Raw genomic sequence first — 14,057 nt, forward strand, 5'->3', positions numbered from 1 at the left:
TCTTCTATGCAAACTGATCTGGCTATAAATTTGCTAGAAAGTTCTTCTGATGTATTACAGGGAAAATGGATTTTCTGGTGCTCAAATAAAAGCCAAGAAGATTTGTGAGCAAATGAATACACCTGCACATCTCAAAGAGAAACATCTTACAAGTGCAAAACCTCCCCACTTTACCTATGAAACACCTGACAAACTATTTGAAGACGTACTTAATCAGTGAGAGGTGTTTTTTTTTTTTAAATAAATAGAGCAGTGGATTCAGCCATCACGTCAGTTGAAAACATTTCAAACTATGAGAAGTGTAAAAGACAAGTTTGGACTTTTTTGGGATTTGAAACAGACAACTGAAAAGCCTAAGGAAATTCTGCAATAACTTACGAAACAATTCGAGCTCCAAACATGAATTAGATTGCAACAAAAAGGATCTTTTTCAAGAATTTTTAAGTTGCAGTTTGCTTCCAAAGAAAATGACACTTTTTGAAGTTCTCTCCTTCATACATGAAAACCAAATTAAAGAGATATATCCTAATCTTTGGATTGCACTGAGAGTTGCTGTAAGATTCGCAGTAATGGCAACATCTCCTGAGAGGAGTTTTTCAAAGTTAAAGCTGATAAAAACATTCTTGCGATCATCAATGGCTCAGGATTGTCTGTTTGGATTGGCAATTATAAAAATGAATAATGATTTAGGAAGAGACCAGTCATATGATGACATAACTAATGACTTTCCCTCAAAAAAGTGTCAGAGAAAAATCTTTCAATGAAGGCAACATGCTGTTTATGTATTTTAGTATTACCCTCAATTCCCATTCATCTTATTTAATATGGACTTTTAACAAGTGTATTAGTATGTGTTGTGTTGGAATTTTTTTTTTTTTTGGTTTGTAGAAATAATGCAATTAGTATTTTAATGAGAAGCAAGGGGGGACCAAAATATTCCTGTTTAAAGTCCCCCCTGGGCTAGCACCAGCTCTGAGGACATAACTGCTATATGGACTCCTGGTATGTGAACTTGTCATGAGCTGGAATCACTAAGGGGAACACCTGGCTGTACATAAACACACCCTGCTGGAGAAAGCAGTGACCCAGGGACTTGGAAAGGAAGAACTGGACTGGTTCTTCGGATGTTTGGGGTCAGTCCAGATGACCTTAGAGCAGTGGAGGGAGCAGTTAACAGACAAGCTGGTCTAGGTGTGAAGCAATATAATGTGGGAGCACTGCCTGAAACAATATATTACATTCAAAATACATCCACACAATCCTCATACTGGTGTAACTCATTTCAGAACAGAATTATATCTCTTCCAAAGCAAAGTAAAATGGAATAAGATGCCAGATAAATTGAAAAAATAACTTGTGTCCACCCAAGAGAGTTTGTCAGAAAAACTAAAGTTATACCATTAAACAAAACAAAGCTTTCCTGTGTAAAAAAGGCTTAAGTCAATCTCGTACTTATCTGTAATAACAATAGGTACAAAAATTCAGACAGAAATGCAAAATCATCTTCTCCTTGGACCATAATTATTTTTATAGGTGTGGTGATAGGTCTTAAGGAAAGCAAAAGCTACATATGAAAATAATTTGAATGAGTACCTTGCTCTTATTCTTTTGCTAACCTGCATGATGTTTGCAATTTGTAATGACTGACAGAGAATATATAATTTTACTGATAATGTAAGAAAAATATTAAACCCACTGGTGACTACTTCCTATTGTGTGCATTATTCAAAATCAGTGAGCCTGTTCAAAGCAATAAAAACAATGATAGGTAACTCAGAAGGCAGTGTAACATGTTTGAAAAGTTTCAGTTCTCTGTAAGGAAAGTCACTGACAAACTATGGCTCAGTCCCATAAACAATTATCCACACAAGTAGTCCCACTGAAGTCAGTGGGATTACTTCTGTGAGGAAGAGTTTGCAGGGATGAGCCCTATACTCTCAGCATCCCACAAGGAAGATGGAATTTGGCTGCTCCATGACATTTTTACGAAGCCAGTTTTTAGATAACAGTTTACTGGTTTTTGAGTACCGATTTGTTAAAGGGCTTTTAAATGTTCTCCTTCCAGGAAGTTTTTTCACAGGAACATAGGAATTGCCACCTTGGATCAGACCCAAAGCCCATCTAGTCCAATAACCTGTCTTTCATCGTGGTCAGTACTAGATGCATTAGAGTAAGTGTAAGAACCCTCTATATTGTCTCTATATAAATCCAAGATGTGGGCGTACCATGAATACTGCGTGCAGATGTGGTCGCCCCATCTCAAAAAAGATATATTGGAATTGGAAACCGTTCAGAAAAGGGCAACAAAAATGATCAGGGGTATGGAACAGCTTCCGTATGAGGAGAGATTAATAAGATGGGGACTTTTCAGCTTGGAAAAAAGACAGCTAAGGGGGGATATGATAGAGGTCTATAAATCATGACTGGTGTGGAGAAAGTAAATAAGGAAGTGTTGTTTACTTTTTCTCATAACACAAGAACTAGGGGTCACCAAATGAAATAGGCAGCAGGTTTAACACACACAAAAGGAAGTATTTTTTTAAACAACGCACAGTCAACCTGTGGAACTCCTTGCCAGAGGATGTTGTGAAGGCCAAGACCATAACAGGGTTCAAAAAAGAACTAGATAAATTCATGGAGGATAGGTCCATCAATGGCTACTAGCTAGGATGGGCAGGGATGGTGTCCCTTAACTTCTGTTAGCCAGAAGCCGGGAATGGGTGACAGGGGATGGATCACTTGAGGATTACCTGTTCTGTTATGTACCCTCTGGGACACCTGGCATTGGCCACTGTTGGAAGACAGGATACTGAGCTAGATGGATCTTTGGTCTTGAACCAGTATGGCCTTTTTTATGTACAGCAATTAGGGTCATGTAAGCACCCTCTGTATGGCATGCCCACCCGTTAAAGTAGATATTAGTAACAGATATGAAGCGTGCACAGTGGCTATTGTGATAGCAAGAGGTGTGCATGAATTGATTTCTCTCAATGCAGAGGAGGCATTCACTTTCATGGAGGCTTCATTAATGATGACGTTTCCCACCTGGCAGTTTAAATTGTCAGCTATGATTGGATAGTCCTACAAACACTGACCATTTCACAGTGCTGGTTAAAGAATCATGTCATGGAGATGGATGCCAAAGTTAAGTTTTGTTTAAACACAATGTCTAATATGGTGGAAAATTGATGTTTTGTTTAAATGCAGTAAACTCAGTTTTGAATGTAAACATATGATTTGGAATAGAGACACCACCAAAACAACAGGCAAGAATTTGCTCTGTTTGTCCAGTGTTTGCCACTAGTCTGCAGAAGCTACCATAATAAACATGATTAACAACAACACAAACTCTTGCATCTGAAGAAGTGAGGTTCTTACCCACGAAAGCTTATGCTCCCAATACTTCTGTTAGTCTCAAAGGTGCCACAGGACCCTCTGTTGCTCTTAACACAAACTCTGTGGCAGAGCCAGGAACTGACCCCAAACATCCTGAGAACCAGTCCAGTTCTTCCTTGCCCAGTCCCTGGGTCACTGCTTTCCCCAGCAGGGTGCGTTTATGTACATATGTACAGAAGCGCACACACCCCAGCCCAAAATAAATTGATCACTCCTCCCCTTCCCCCTAGCAGTGGTCTCTGGCACAATTCTTCCCTCCCTCACTCTCAAACGATGATCTCTCCTATCCTCTGCCCCATACAGGGGTCTCTCCTCCCCTTACCCGCCCCCATACTATGGTCACTCCTCCCCTCCCACACAGTGTGACCATTCCTCCCCTTTCTCCTAGCAGTGGTCTCTCCCGTCCTCCCATATACTGACAGGTTTCAGAGTAACAGCCGTGTTAGTCTGTATCCGCAAAAAGAAGAACAGGAGTACTTGTGGCACCTTAGAGACTAACAAATTTATTAGAGCATAAGCTTTCGTGGACTACAGCCCACTTCTTCGGATGCATATAGAATGGAACATATATTGAGGAGATATATATACACACATACAGAGAGCATGAACAGGTGGGAGTTGTCTTACCAACTCTGAGAGGCCAATTAATTAAGAGAAAAAAAAGCTTTTGAAGTGATAATCAAGCTAGCCCAGTACAGACAGTTTGATAATAAGTGTGAGAATACTTACAAGGGGAGATAGAGTCAATGTTTGTAATGGCTCAGCCATTCCCAGTCCTTATTCAAACCGGAGTTGATTGTGTCTAGTTTGCATATCAATTCTAGCTCAGCAGTCTCTCTTTGGAGTCTGTTTTTGAAGTTTTTCTGTTGTAATATAGCCACCCGCAGGTCTGTCACTGAATGACCAGACAGGTTAAAGTGTTCTCCCACTGGTTTTTGAGTATTTTGATTCCTGATGTCAGATTTGTGTCCATTAATTCTTTTGCGTAGAGACTGTCTGGTTTGGCCAATGTACATGGCAGAGGGGCATTGCTGGCACATGATGGCATATATCACATTGGTAGATGTGCAGGTGAACGAGCCCCTGATGGTATGGCTGATGTGATTAGGTCCTATGATGATGTCACTTGAATAGATATGTGGACAGAGTTGGCATCGGGGTTTGTTACAAGGATAGGTTCCTGGGTTAGTGGTTTTGTACAGTGATGTGTGGTTGCTGGTGAGTATTTGCTTTAGGTTGGGGGGTTGTCTGTAAGCGAGGACAGGTCTGTCTCCCAAGATCTGTGAGAGTAAAGGATCATCTTTCAGGATAGGTTGTAGATCTCTGATGATGCGCTGGAGAGGTTTTAGTTGGGGGCTGAAGGTGACAGCTAGTGGTGTTCTGTTATTTTCTTTGTTGGGCCTATCTTGTAGGAGGTGACTTCTGGGTACTCGTCTGGCTCTGTCAATCTGTTTTTTCACTTCAGCAGGTGGGTATTGTAGTTTTAAGAATTAATGGACACAAATCTGACATCAGGAATCAAAATACTCAAAAACCAGTGGGAGAACACTTTAACCTGTCTGGTCATTCAGTGACAGACCTGCGGGTGGCTATATTACAACAGAAAAACTTCAAAAACAGACTCCAAAGAGAGACTGCTGAGCTAGAATTGATATGCAAACTAGACACAATCAACTCCGGTTTGAATAAGGACTGGGAATGGCTGAGCCATTACAAACATTGAATCTATCTCCCCTTGTAAGTACTCTCACACTTCTTATCACACGGTCTGTACTCGGCTAGCTTGATTATCACTTCAAAAGCTTTTTTTTCTCTTAATTAATTGGCCTCTCAGAGTTGGTAAGACAACTCCCACCTGTTCATGCTCTCTGTATGTGTGTATATATATCTCCTCAATATATGTTCCATTCTATATGCATCCGAAGAAGTGGGCTGTAGTCCACGAAAGCTTATACTCTAATAAATTTGTTAGTCTCTAAGGTGCCACAAGTACTCCTGTTCTTCTTTTTCCCATATACTGATCACTCTTCTCCTTACCCACCCCTCCTGCTAGGTCATTCCTTCCCCCCCTCCCCATACAGTGACCATGCCTCCCTTTCTCCCCGCCCCCCAGCAGTGGTCACGCCTCCCTCCCCTTACCCCCCCCCCGCAGTCTCCAGCTCCACATGCACTGATAACTCCCCCCCGCAACAGAAGTCTCCCCTCCCCCAGCCCTGCCCGTCCCTTACCGAGGCGCTGCTCCGCTGGGCGCGGCGGGTGTTGGAGCGCCCCGAGTGCGGGCACCCACAGCAACAGCAGGAGGGCAGGGACCGGCGCACAGAGCCGGAGCCTCATGGTCCGAGCGTGGCTCCCGCTCACATCGGACCGGGAAGCCGCCTCTGCACCGGGGGACAGGCTCCGCCGCAAGGCGCCTCCCTCAGCTCTCTGCCGGCTCCCACAGTGCGTCCGACCCGCCGGCCCCAGGGCCCACACCCGGAAACCCGGCTGCCCGCGGAGCATTGTGGGTGTGGCGGGGCCGCCGCCATCTTGTCCCCGGGCCGGGTCGCGGGGCGAGCCCGGCGTGGGCGGGGAGCGGGTCGCAGCCCCCGCAAGAGACGCGCTGGGGGGGTCTGACGCCGACGTGAAGGCCACACACGGCGAGCGCGCGAGGCCGCTGCCGGCCCCAGCCCGGAGAGAGCGGCTGACTCAGGCGCGGCGGGGGATCCGGTCCCTCCCCTGGGGAGCCTCACCCCAGAGTGCCACGGCGTCCCCGCCCGCCCTAGCCCCCGACGCGCCCCTTTCGGGGGAAGCTCCACCACGACAGAAATGAGCTGCCGGTGTATCACCGGCTACACGGCAAACGGCTCCGTTTCAGGGATCCCAACAGTGTGTTGTGCTTCAAAGGGTTAAGCGCACCGTGCCCGCTGCGGGGACCGGATCCCGGCGCGTGTTGCTGCGCATACAGTGCCGAGCACAAGGGGCCTGATTGAGGCCTGTATGCGCTGCCCAATATAAATAAATAACTATATTCAATGTGTTAATTCTCTTCCCAAATCATGGCCCAGTATTGTGGTTAAAACGCACGTTGGTGTCATCTGCACTGCAAGCCTCAAGCAGGATTTGGGGACATAGAGGGGAACAACAGTCCATCTAGTCTGGTCTCACCTCTCAGCAGTGATGATAGTGTGGTGTGTGGGGTAAAAAATGAAAGCCAAGGGCAAGGGGGAACATGACAGTGTGCTGCCTGCCAGGAGCCAAGACATGATGGCATGCTAACATTGGACAGACTTCGGAAGTCAATGAGGAAGGATCCGTTGGTGATAGTTCTGTCCCCTATTCCGTGACTTTACGGGACCTCCCTCCCACTCTACCCTGAAGCAGCAGGGGCTTGGCTCCAGTCAGTGGCCTGGAGCTTTGACCCGCCGGCAGCCAAGAGTGGCACTTGGGCCAGCCTGCGTGAGGAGGGTTGGATTGGATGCTGGGGCCGGCGGGGGCAGTCGAGCAAGCAGCCTGAAGTGGCGCTGGGGCCCGCTCAACTCTGGGGGGGCAACAGCCTAGCCTGGCAGCGGCGCTGGGGCCAGCCCAGCGGCTTGGCCTGGCACTGAGGGGACCAGCCCGGAGCTGGGGGGGGGGGGGGGGGGCGCTTGGGACTCCATGGGGGTAAAGGGGCTCAGGGCTCCTTCAGACATGCAGGGTGGGGCTGGCAGGCTAACCTCCCCGAAGGGGAGTACGCACCCACCGCCCCTGAAGTCTTTGTGTGTCTCTCTCCTTCTATCACCTTCATAATTAATCCCTAAGTAGAATCAGAATCATGGGACATTGATTTGGTCTAAGTTTGGACAATAAAACTTAAAAAAAGAGACTGTGGACTCTCCTTAGCAAGCTGGGGAGAAGTCCTGCCTTGCTACAAGGGTGCAAATAGAAAAGAGGGAAGAATTATTTAGGGCAGTGGTGGGCAACCTGCAGCCTGCATGCAGCCTGTCAGGGTAATCCGCTGGCGGGTCATGAGACTGTTTACATTGACCGTCTGCAGGTATGGACTCCCACAGCTCCCAGTGGCCGTGGTTTGCTGTTCCCAGCCAATCGGAACTACAGGTGTCCGTGCCTGCAGATGGATCACCACTGACCTAAATAATTCTTCCCTCTCTTCTGTTCCATTCCCACTAAGTTACCTTGACGTACAGCCACCGCAGTAATTAAATGACTTCTGCATGTCCACATTACGCTCCTTGTGCTGGCATCCTCACCAGGAGCAATTTCACCAATTGAACTGTCAGAGTAGGGCATTGTGGGACGGCTTCTGAAAGCCAGCAACAGTCAATGTAAGCAATGCCGTGTCTACACTAACAATGTGTCGACCTAAGCGCTACGCCTTTCGCGGCGGTGGAGTTATTAAGTCGGCATAGCCGGCATGTTACATCGGTGGGAGCAACATTTCAGTTTAGTCGCTTACAGAGTTGGTTGACGTAAGCTCCCTTGTATTGACCTAACTCTGTAGTGTAGACCAGGGCATGAGTACCTGAGTAGTACATGATGAGGGTATAAATTGGTGTAGTAGAATGGAACTAAGGGAAAATATAGGATGCATAGTAGGAAAAACAACAAAATTAAATTAGTTGTTTTCCTATCTAAAAAACTTCAGGCTGTATACAGTGGCATAATCTTCCAGGGGAAGTGATAGAACTCCCTTTGTATATGACTTCTGAAACTAGACTAGACAAAGCATTAGGAAGTGTCCTGTAAGGAACAAACTGGCAGGAAGATGGACTGAATGAGCTCATTGGCATAGGGGCTGGAGCTAGCCATGCTGAGGGTGCTGCCGCACCCCCTGGGTTGAAGTGGTTTCCATTATATACAGGGTTTACAATTTGGTTCAATGGCTCTCAGCACCCCCACAATAAAAATTGTTCCAGCATCCTGAGAACAATTTTAGAGAATTAAAAGATATGATGAGATTAGCAGGTTAGTATATTCACATCTCTTGATTGTATTAGACAAGGTCAATCCTTCTCTTTATTGATATGGACTTGGCCTACTATGGACTAATGAAATCTGGAGTCTCTGAAATTAGCAATCCCTAATTGCTAAAGGATACACAAGGAAATTTTCCAGAACATCTGTGTTTCTTTCCTGCTTCCTCCTCTTCTCTTCTTGTGCCTGAAAGTAAAGACTCTAAGGGCTGGTCTACACTGGGTGGGGAAGGGGGGGAATCGATCCAAGATACACAACTTCAGCTACACAAATAGCGTAGCTGAAGTCAAAGTATCTTGGATCGAATTACCTGGGGTCCAGACGGCACAGGATCGACGTCCGCGGCTCCTCCGTTGACTGCGCTACCGCCGCTCGCTCTGGTGGAGTTCCAGAGTCGACAGTGAGCGCGTTCGGGGATCGATATATTGCGTCTTAATGAGACACGATATATCGATCCCGGATAAATCGATTGCTACCTGCGGATATGGTGGGTAGTGAAGACGTACCCTAAGGCTAATGGAGTTATAAAGGTGTAATAAAACCTGAAAACTTGAGTTACCTTCTTGTTAACTAATACTTCCCTCAGTTCTGTTTTCCTGAACTTTATAAGTGGTCCAACATTTTACAATGTTAATATTGCACTATTTTGGGCCATTACTATAGTATTGTTTCTGTAAGGATATATACTCCTTTCCCCACAGTTTCCCCTCTCTGACCAGCAAAACAGAAATTTGGTCATAACCCATTAAATCTACTTATTCCTTATTTTCTAACCCCAGAGGACTTCCATGATCTTCGAGGACCAAATTGATGCATTGCAACTGGCTTTCCTAGCCTGCCAAGTCAAGCTTGAAACAACAGTAATACATGCAGGAGCACAGAGAAGTGGGCTGATGTGACAGAGCTACTAAAAATAACAGCCTGAAATTGTGACTTCAGGCAAATACAGTGATGCTTCTGGGAAGTTTGACTGAAACTATAGCTACATGCTCTACAGCATCTTCAAAGCTCTTCTGAATTAATCTGCCTGGAGAGTGAGTACATTACTGTGAAGTTGTTGTCCTGCTAGGATCTTTTCAAGGGACAAAGTAATTCTTACTGTCCATATTTTCTGCCTTAAGGAGGTCCCTGTGACGGGTTTGGTCACAGAGACCCCCTTGGGACTGCCACCTGATGTGCTGAGCCTACTTCTGAGCCTGTTTTCCCTGCCAGCTTGGGACTTCAGAACCCTGTCTTGTTGAGCCAGACACGCTAGCCTGCTGCAAACACAGAGCCAGGTCTGAACCAGGTCCCCCAAAGCTGCAGGCTTTAACTGAAAACCACTTAGCAGGTACTGCTGTCTCCAGCACCCAGATACCCAGTTCCCAATGGGGTCCAAGCCCCAAATAAATCCATTTTACTCTGTATAAAGCTTATACAGGTTAAACTCATAAATTGTCCACCCTCTATAACACTGATAGAGAGATATGCACAGCTGTTTGCTCCCCCCAGGTGTTAATTACTTACTCTGGGTCAATTAATAAGCAAAAATGATTTTATTAAGTATAAAAAGTAGGATTTAAATGGATCAAAGTAATAACAGAACAAAGTGAGTTGCCAAGCAAAATAAAACAAAAACACACAAGTCGAAGCCTAATACTGAAGGAAACTGAATGTAGATGAAATCTCACCCCCCAGAGATGTTCCAAAAAGCTTCTTTCACAGACTGGACTCCTTCCTAGTCTGGGTCCAGCAATCATTCACACCACAGTAGTTACTGTCCTTTGTTTCAGTTTCTTTCAGGCATCTCTTCGGGGTGGAGAGCCATCTCTTAAGCCAGCTGAAGACCAAAATAGAGGGGCTTCCAGGGCCTTTTATATTATTGTTCTTCTGTGCAAAGTCACAGCAACAAGATGGAGTTTGTAGCCACCTGGGCAAGTCACATGTCTATGAATGATTGAGTCCATTGTCAGTTAAGTGTTTCTTGATTGGGCACTTATTGAGAATAGTCCTTTCTCAAGAAGCTGACCAAATGCTTCACTGAGGCTACTTAGAATCAAACACATTGAGAAAGTACATGGCCAATATTCATAACTTCAATACAAAAATGATACACACATACAGACAGCATAATCATAACCAACAAACTACACTTCCATAGACACCTTACTTTGTACAAGATTTGGTGCAACTACAGGACCTTGGTTGCAACAATGATCACAGTTCATGTCAATAACGTGTCAGTCCCTATTTTCCACATCAACCAGAAGACAATGCTGCCATCCTTCTGTCTGCTCCTTTCCTACTCCAAGGAAAGATGACTGCACCTTTGTTTAGAAGGCCATAAATATATAATTAGCAAGCACCAACGCTTCTATCTGTCTGATAGACTTTTGTGCTGCTGGGAATTTATTAAAAAAGCCTGACTTCCCAAAGCTTTCTACCCTCTTAGAGCCAATCAAGAATTAAAGAAGTCTACCATTTAGGGATTAAGGCAGGGGCGGGCAAACTTTTTGGCCTGAGGGCTGCATCGGGTTTCAACTGGTATGGGGAAGGGGTCATGGCCCGGCCCCCACCTCCTATCTGCCCCCCTCCCCTGGGACTCCTGGCCCATCCTGTTCCCTGACAGTCCCTCTGGGACCCCTGCCCCATCCACACACCCCTGCTCCCTGTCCCCTGACTGCCCCCGGACCCCCGCTGCTCCATCCAACCCCTCATCTCATTCCTGACAGCCCCCCCGGGACCCCTGCCCCATCCAACCATCACTTCTCCCTGTCCCCTGACTGCCCCCGGAACCCCTGCCCCCTGCTGCCCCATCCAACACCCCCTCCTTCCTGACTGCCTCCCTTCCCCCCCCCGGACAGTGAGGTACTGCTGATGGAAACCATATATTTGGTGTTTTTTATTACTACTTCAAATCAAGGAGCGCAGTAGCACCCCTAGTTCCAGCACCACTGGTCCAGGCTTCAGTTTTCCAGGCTTGTTCTCCTGTTTGGCCATGATGTAAGTATAAAAGGCTTGAGATTTGTTGGGCAGTTCCCAGAGCTCCCTTTCACACCTTCTTTGCAGGCATCCCTGCTAACATGGTTCATGTTTTGACTGTCCTTCTTCCAGCCTTGTTTTGATCTTGATCCTGATGTCACAAACACCACAGGGCATTTTGCCATTGATTTCAATGGGAGCAGGATTAGGCCCTTAATAAACATTGCCTTAGAAGGCTCTGTGGTCAGGGATAGTATGCAAGGATGAAATATATATATTTTACCTGATAATTATAATTTTATTATTCCAACTATCCTAAGGTCAAATGTTATATATATTAAAATATAGTAAACCAATACATTTACCCCTCCATTAGAGGGATCCGTCTGGTTTATTTGCTAGCACAAATCTGTGGTAATTCTTTTTGTGGTTGCAAATGCTTTAAAACAGAAAAGGACTGAAAATTCTTTTAAGGATTTTTTTAATATATTCCAATGGTTTCTTTTACCCCTGGGACAGACATCAGTGCCACTGGAAAATGTTTACACTCTTGGCACCAATGCCCTTGCCTTTGAGGTGACATCACCAGTGTTTTGATTGGTTCTATTTTCTCTGCAAGAAAGAATATGCCTATCATTTGAGATAATATGGAAGGAAACAGAATCTAATTATCAGGTAGGACATATGTACCTCTTCTGGATGAAAGCCTTTGAGCAGGCTAATGTATCTTCAGAAGATATTGTTGATGATATGAAGACCAAAAAGGAGCTATTGAAAGAAAGATATGTTGGATAGGCTCCAGCTGTACTGTTTTGAGGTATGGGGAGAGGAGGGAATTAACTGATAGCCACTATACTCCAGCAATCCATATGAAATCTGGCAATGAGGCATCTGAACATGGAACTGTTGAACTGCAAAAAGAATTAGCAAAGAACTTAACTGGATGCATTTGCCCACATGAAGATATCAAAAGAACTCAGGAATCTACCCTATACAGCATATTTTTGTCATTTATTATGTTTCCTGCATGTGACTGAAAGTTTAATGGAAGCATTTTAAACAGCAAATGCAGCCTTATAGGCCAAATCCTGAAATCGTTACTCACTGACTTCCCAGAGACTTCAGAAGTGAGGTTTATTTGCGTGAGTAAGGTTGCAGGGTTGAACTCTTGAATTTTTTTCCCAACGGTATGCACTGACAAGATGGGATGTAAGTGTAAATGGAGACTTAAAAATGTAATGAAAAATTCATTTATTGAATGGTAGGCAACCTAGATTGCTAAGAAAAAGAAAAGAGTATGAGCTAAAAAAGGGCTCTGTCAGAATGGAGTCATGTTAAAGTTTCATAACGTACTAGTGAAAAAATACCAGAATTGTTGATGCTGTGAATTAAAAACCTCTGAAGTGAGGAGAGATTTCCAATATGGAATATAGATTGTCAGTCTTAGACTTTTGTTTTATGTTATTCTTTGTTAGAGTTGTAGTAGCTTTTGTAAACTCAAATACAATATTACAAAGGCTTTAATGGTAAGTTTAAAACAATTGTTTTAAGATGCTAATCAGCATGCTACCTTTTCCACAAAACTTGAGATTCTACTCTAGTGGCTGTAGATTTCTTTTTAAGTTAAATAAATTCTTAATGATTTTAAGAACTCACAAATAAAAAGGAATACTGAAGAGAATGTGAGTACAACATCTTACAACAAATCTGGGAACAAAAGGGAAAAAAAAAAGCTTAAAATATGGAAGGAAATACATAAATTAATATGAAAAAGAAAGATATCAGATGCAACTAACTGGCTGAGGTAGGGCAGGAAGCAAGAGCCAAAACCCTATGTTCCTTGATATGGGCCCAATTCTACATGCCCTGCTCAGACCTGAGTTTTTATGCAATTAGTAGGACTACTTGAGTGAAAAAGAACTACTGAGCATAAGGACTGCAGAATGGTGTCCTCAGTTTTTACACTGCTATCCATGGGAATTTGCCTAAATAAGGACTTATGCCCCAGTCCTGTAAGAAGCTCCATTCGGATGGACTGTGGTCCCTTCATGAATATATGCTGTATGCTTGAAGCGGGTGGAGAGATCCACCTGTGCAGAGTTCTGTGCAGGATCGGGGAATTAGTGTGGGCTTAAAAAATATTCTGCTGTGCTGGTGTGAACAGGCTGCAGGAGAATATACCTGCACAGCAGGATCTATGCCTCTCAGTCCAACATGGGTAACGAGTATAATAGCCTCCCCTAACCCAGGCCAAGGCCCTGCCCTCGCTCCCCTCTCCCCTGAAGCTGGCGGGGGCTCAGCTCCAGCAGGCAACTTGGAGCTTGGGGGCTCTGCCAACTGGCAGCTTGGGCCAGTGCTCAGGCCTGCCAGCGGCCTGGGGGTCAGGCCAGTGCTGAGGCCGGCCGATGCATCTGGGACAGCCTGGTCAGTGTCCCTGAGCAGCTGAGGCATGCGGGCTGGTGCTTGGGCTGGCTGACATGGCTGGGGCAGGCTGGCCAGCAGCCTGGGGCTTGGGACGGTTCATCCAGGGCTCCTCTGGCCGTCGGGGGACGTCAGGGCTCCAGTGGGCAAGGGGGGTGGAAGGGATGGGGTAGGGGCAGGGCATTGGCAGAACTAGCCCCTGGTAGCCCTAGAATTGGAGAAACACAAGCCACTTCTCCTCTGACCCTGTGTTGGCCCAGGGATGAATCTGTCACCGAGGCCTTGGATTCTTCACTGTTTTCTACCTTGTGGAGTCATTCACATCTGAA

At 45.4% G+C, this 14,057-nt stretch overlaps 1 protein-coding gene across 1 annotated transcript in view; it reads right to left on the bottom strand.

Annotated features, from left to right (window-relative positions):
- The window catches only part of ADAM17 (ADAM metallopeptidase domain 17), a 65,227-nt gene extending 58,866 nt beyond the window's left edge, over positions 1–6,361 (bottom strand). The window contains exon 1 of the mRNA XM_054022609.1: positions 5,625–6,361. Within this exon, the coding sequence (XP_053878584.1) occupies positions 5,625–5,895 (271 nt within the window). The 5' untranslated portion in view covers positions 5,896–6,361. The remainder of the gene's footprint in view (positions 1–5,624) is intronic.
- Between the last annotated feature and the right edge of the window lie 7,696 nt (positions 6,362–14,057).

This window comes from Malaclemys terrapin, chromosome 3 (assembly GCF_027887155.1).
Source record: "Malaclemys terrapin pileata isolate rMalTer1 chromosome 3, rMalTer1.hap1, whole genome shotgun sequence".
Lineage (NCBI taxonomy): Eukaryota > Metazoa > Chordata > Testudines > Emydidae > Malaclemys > Malaclemys terrapin.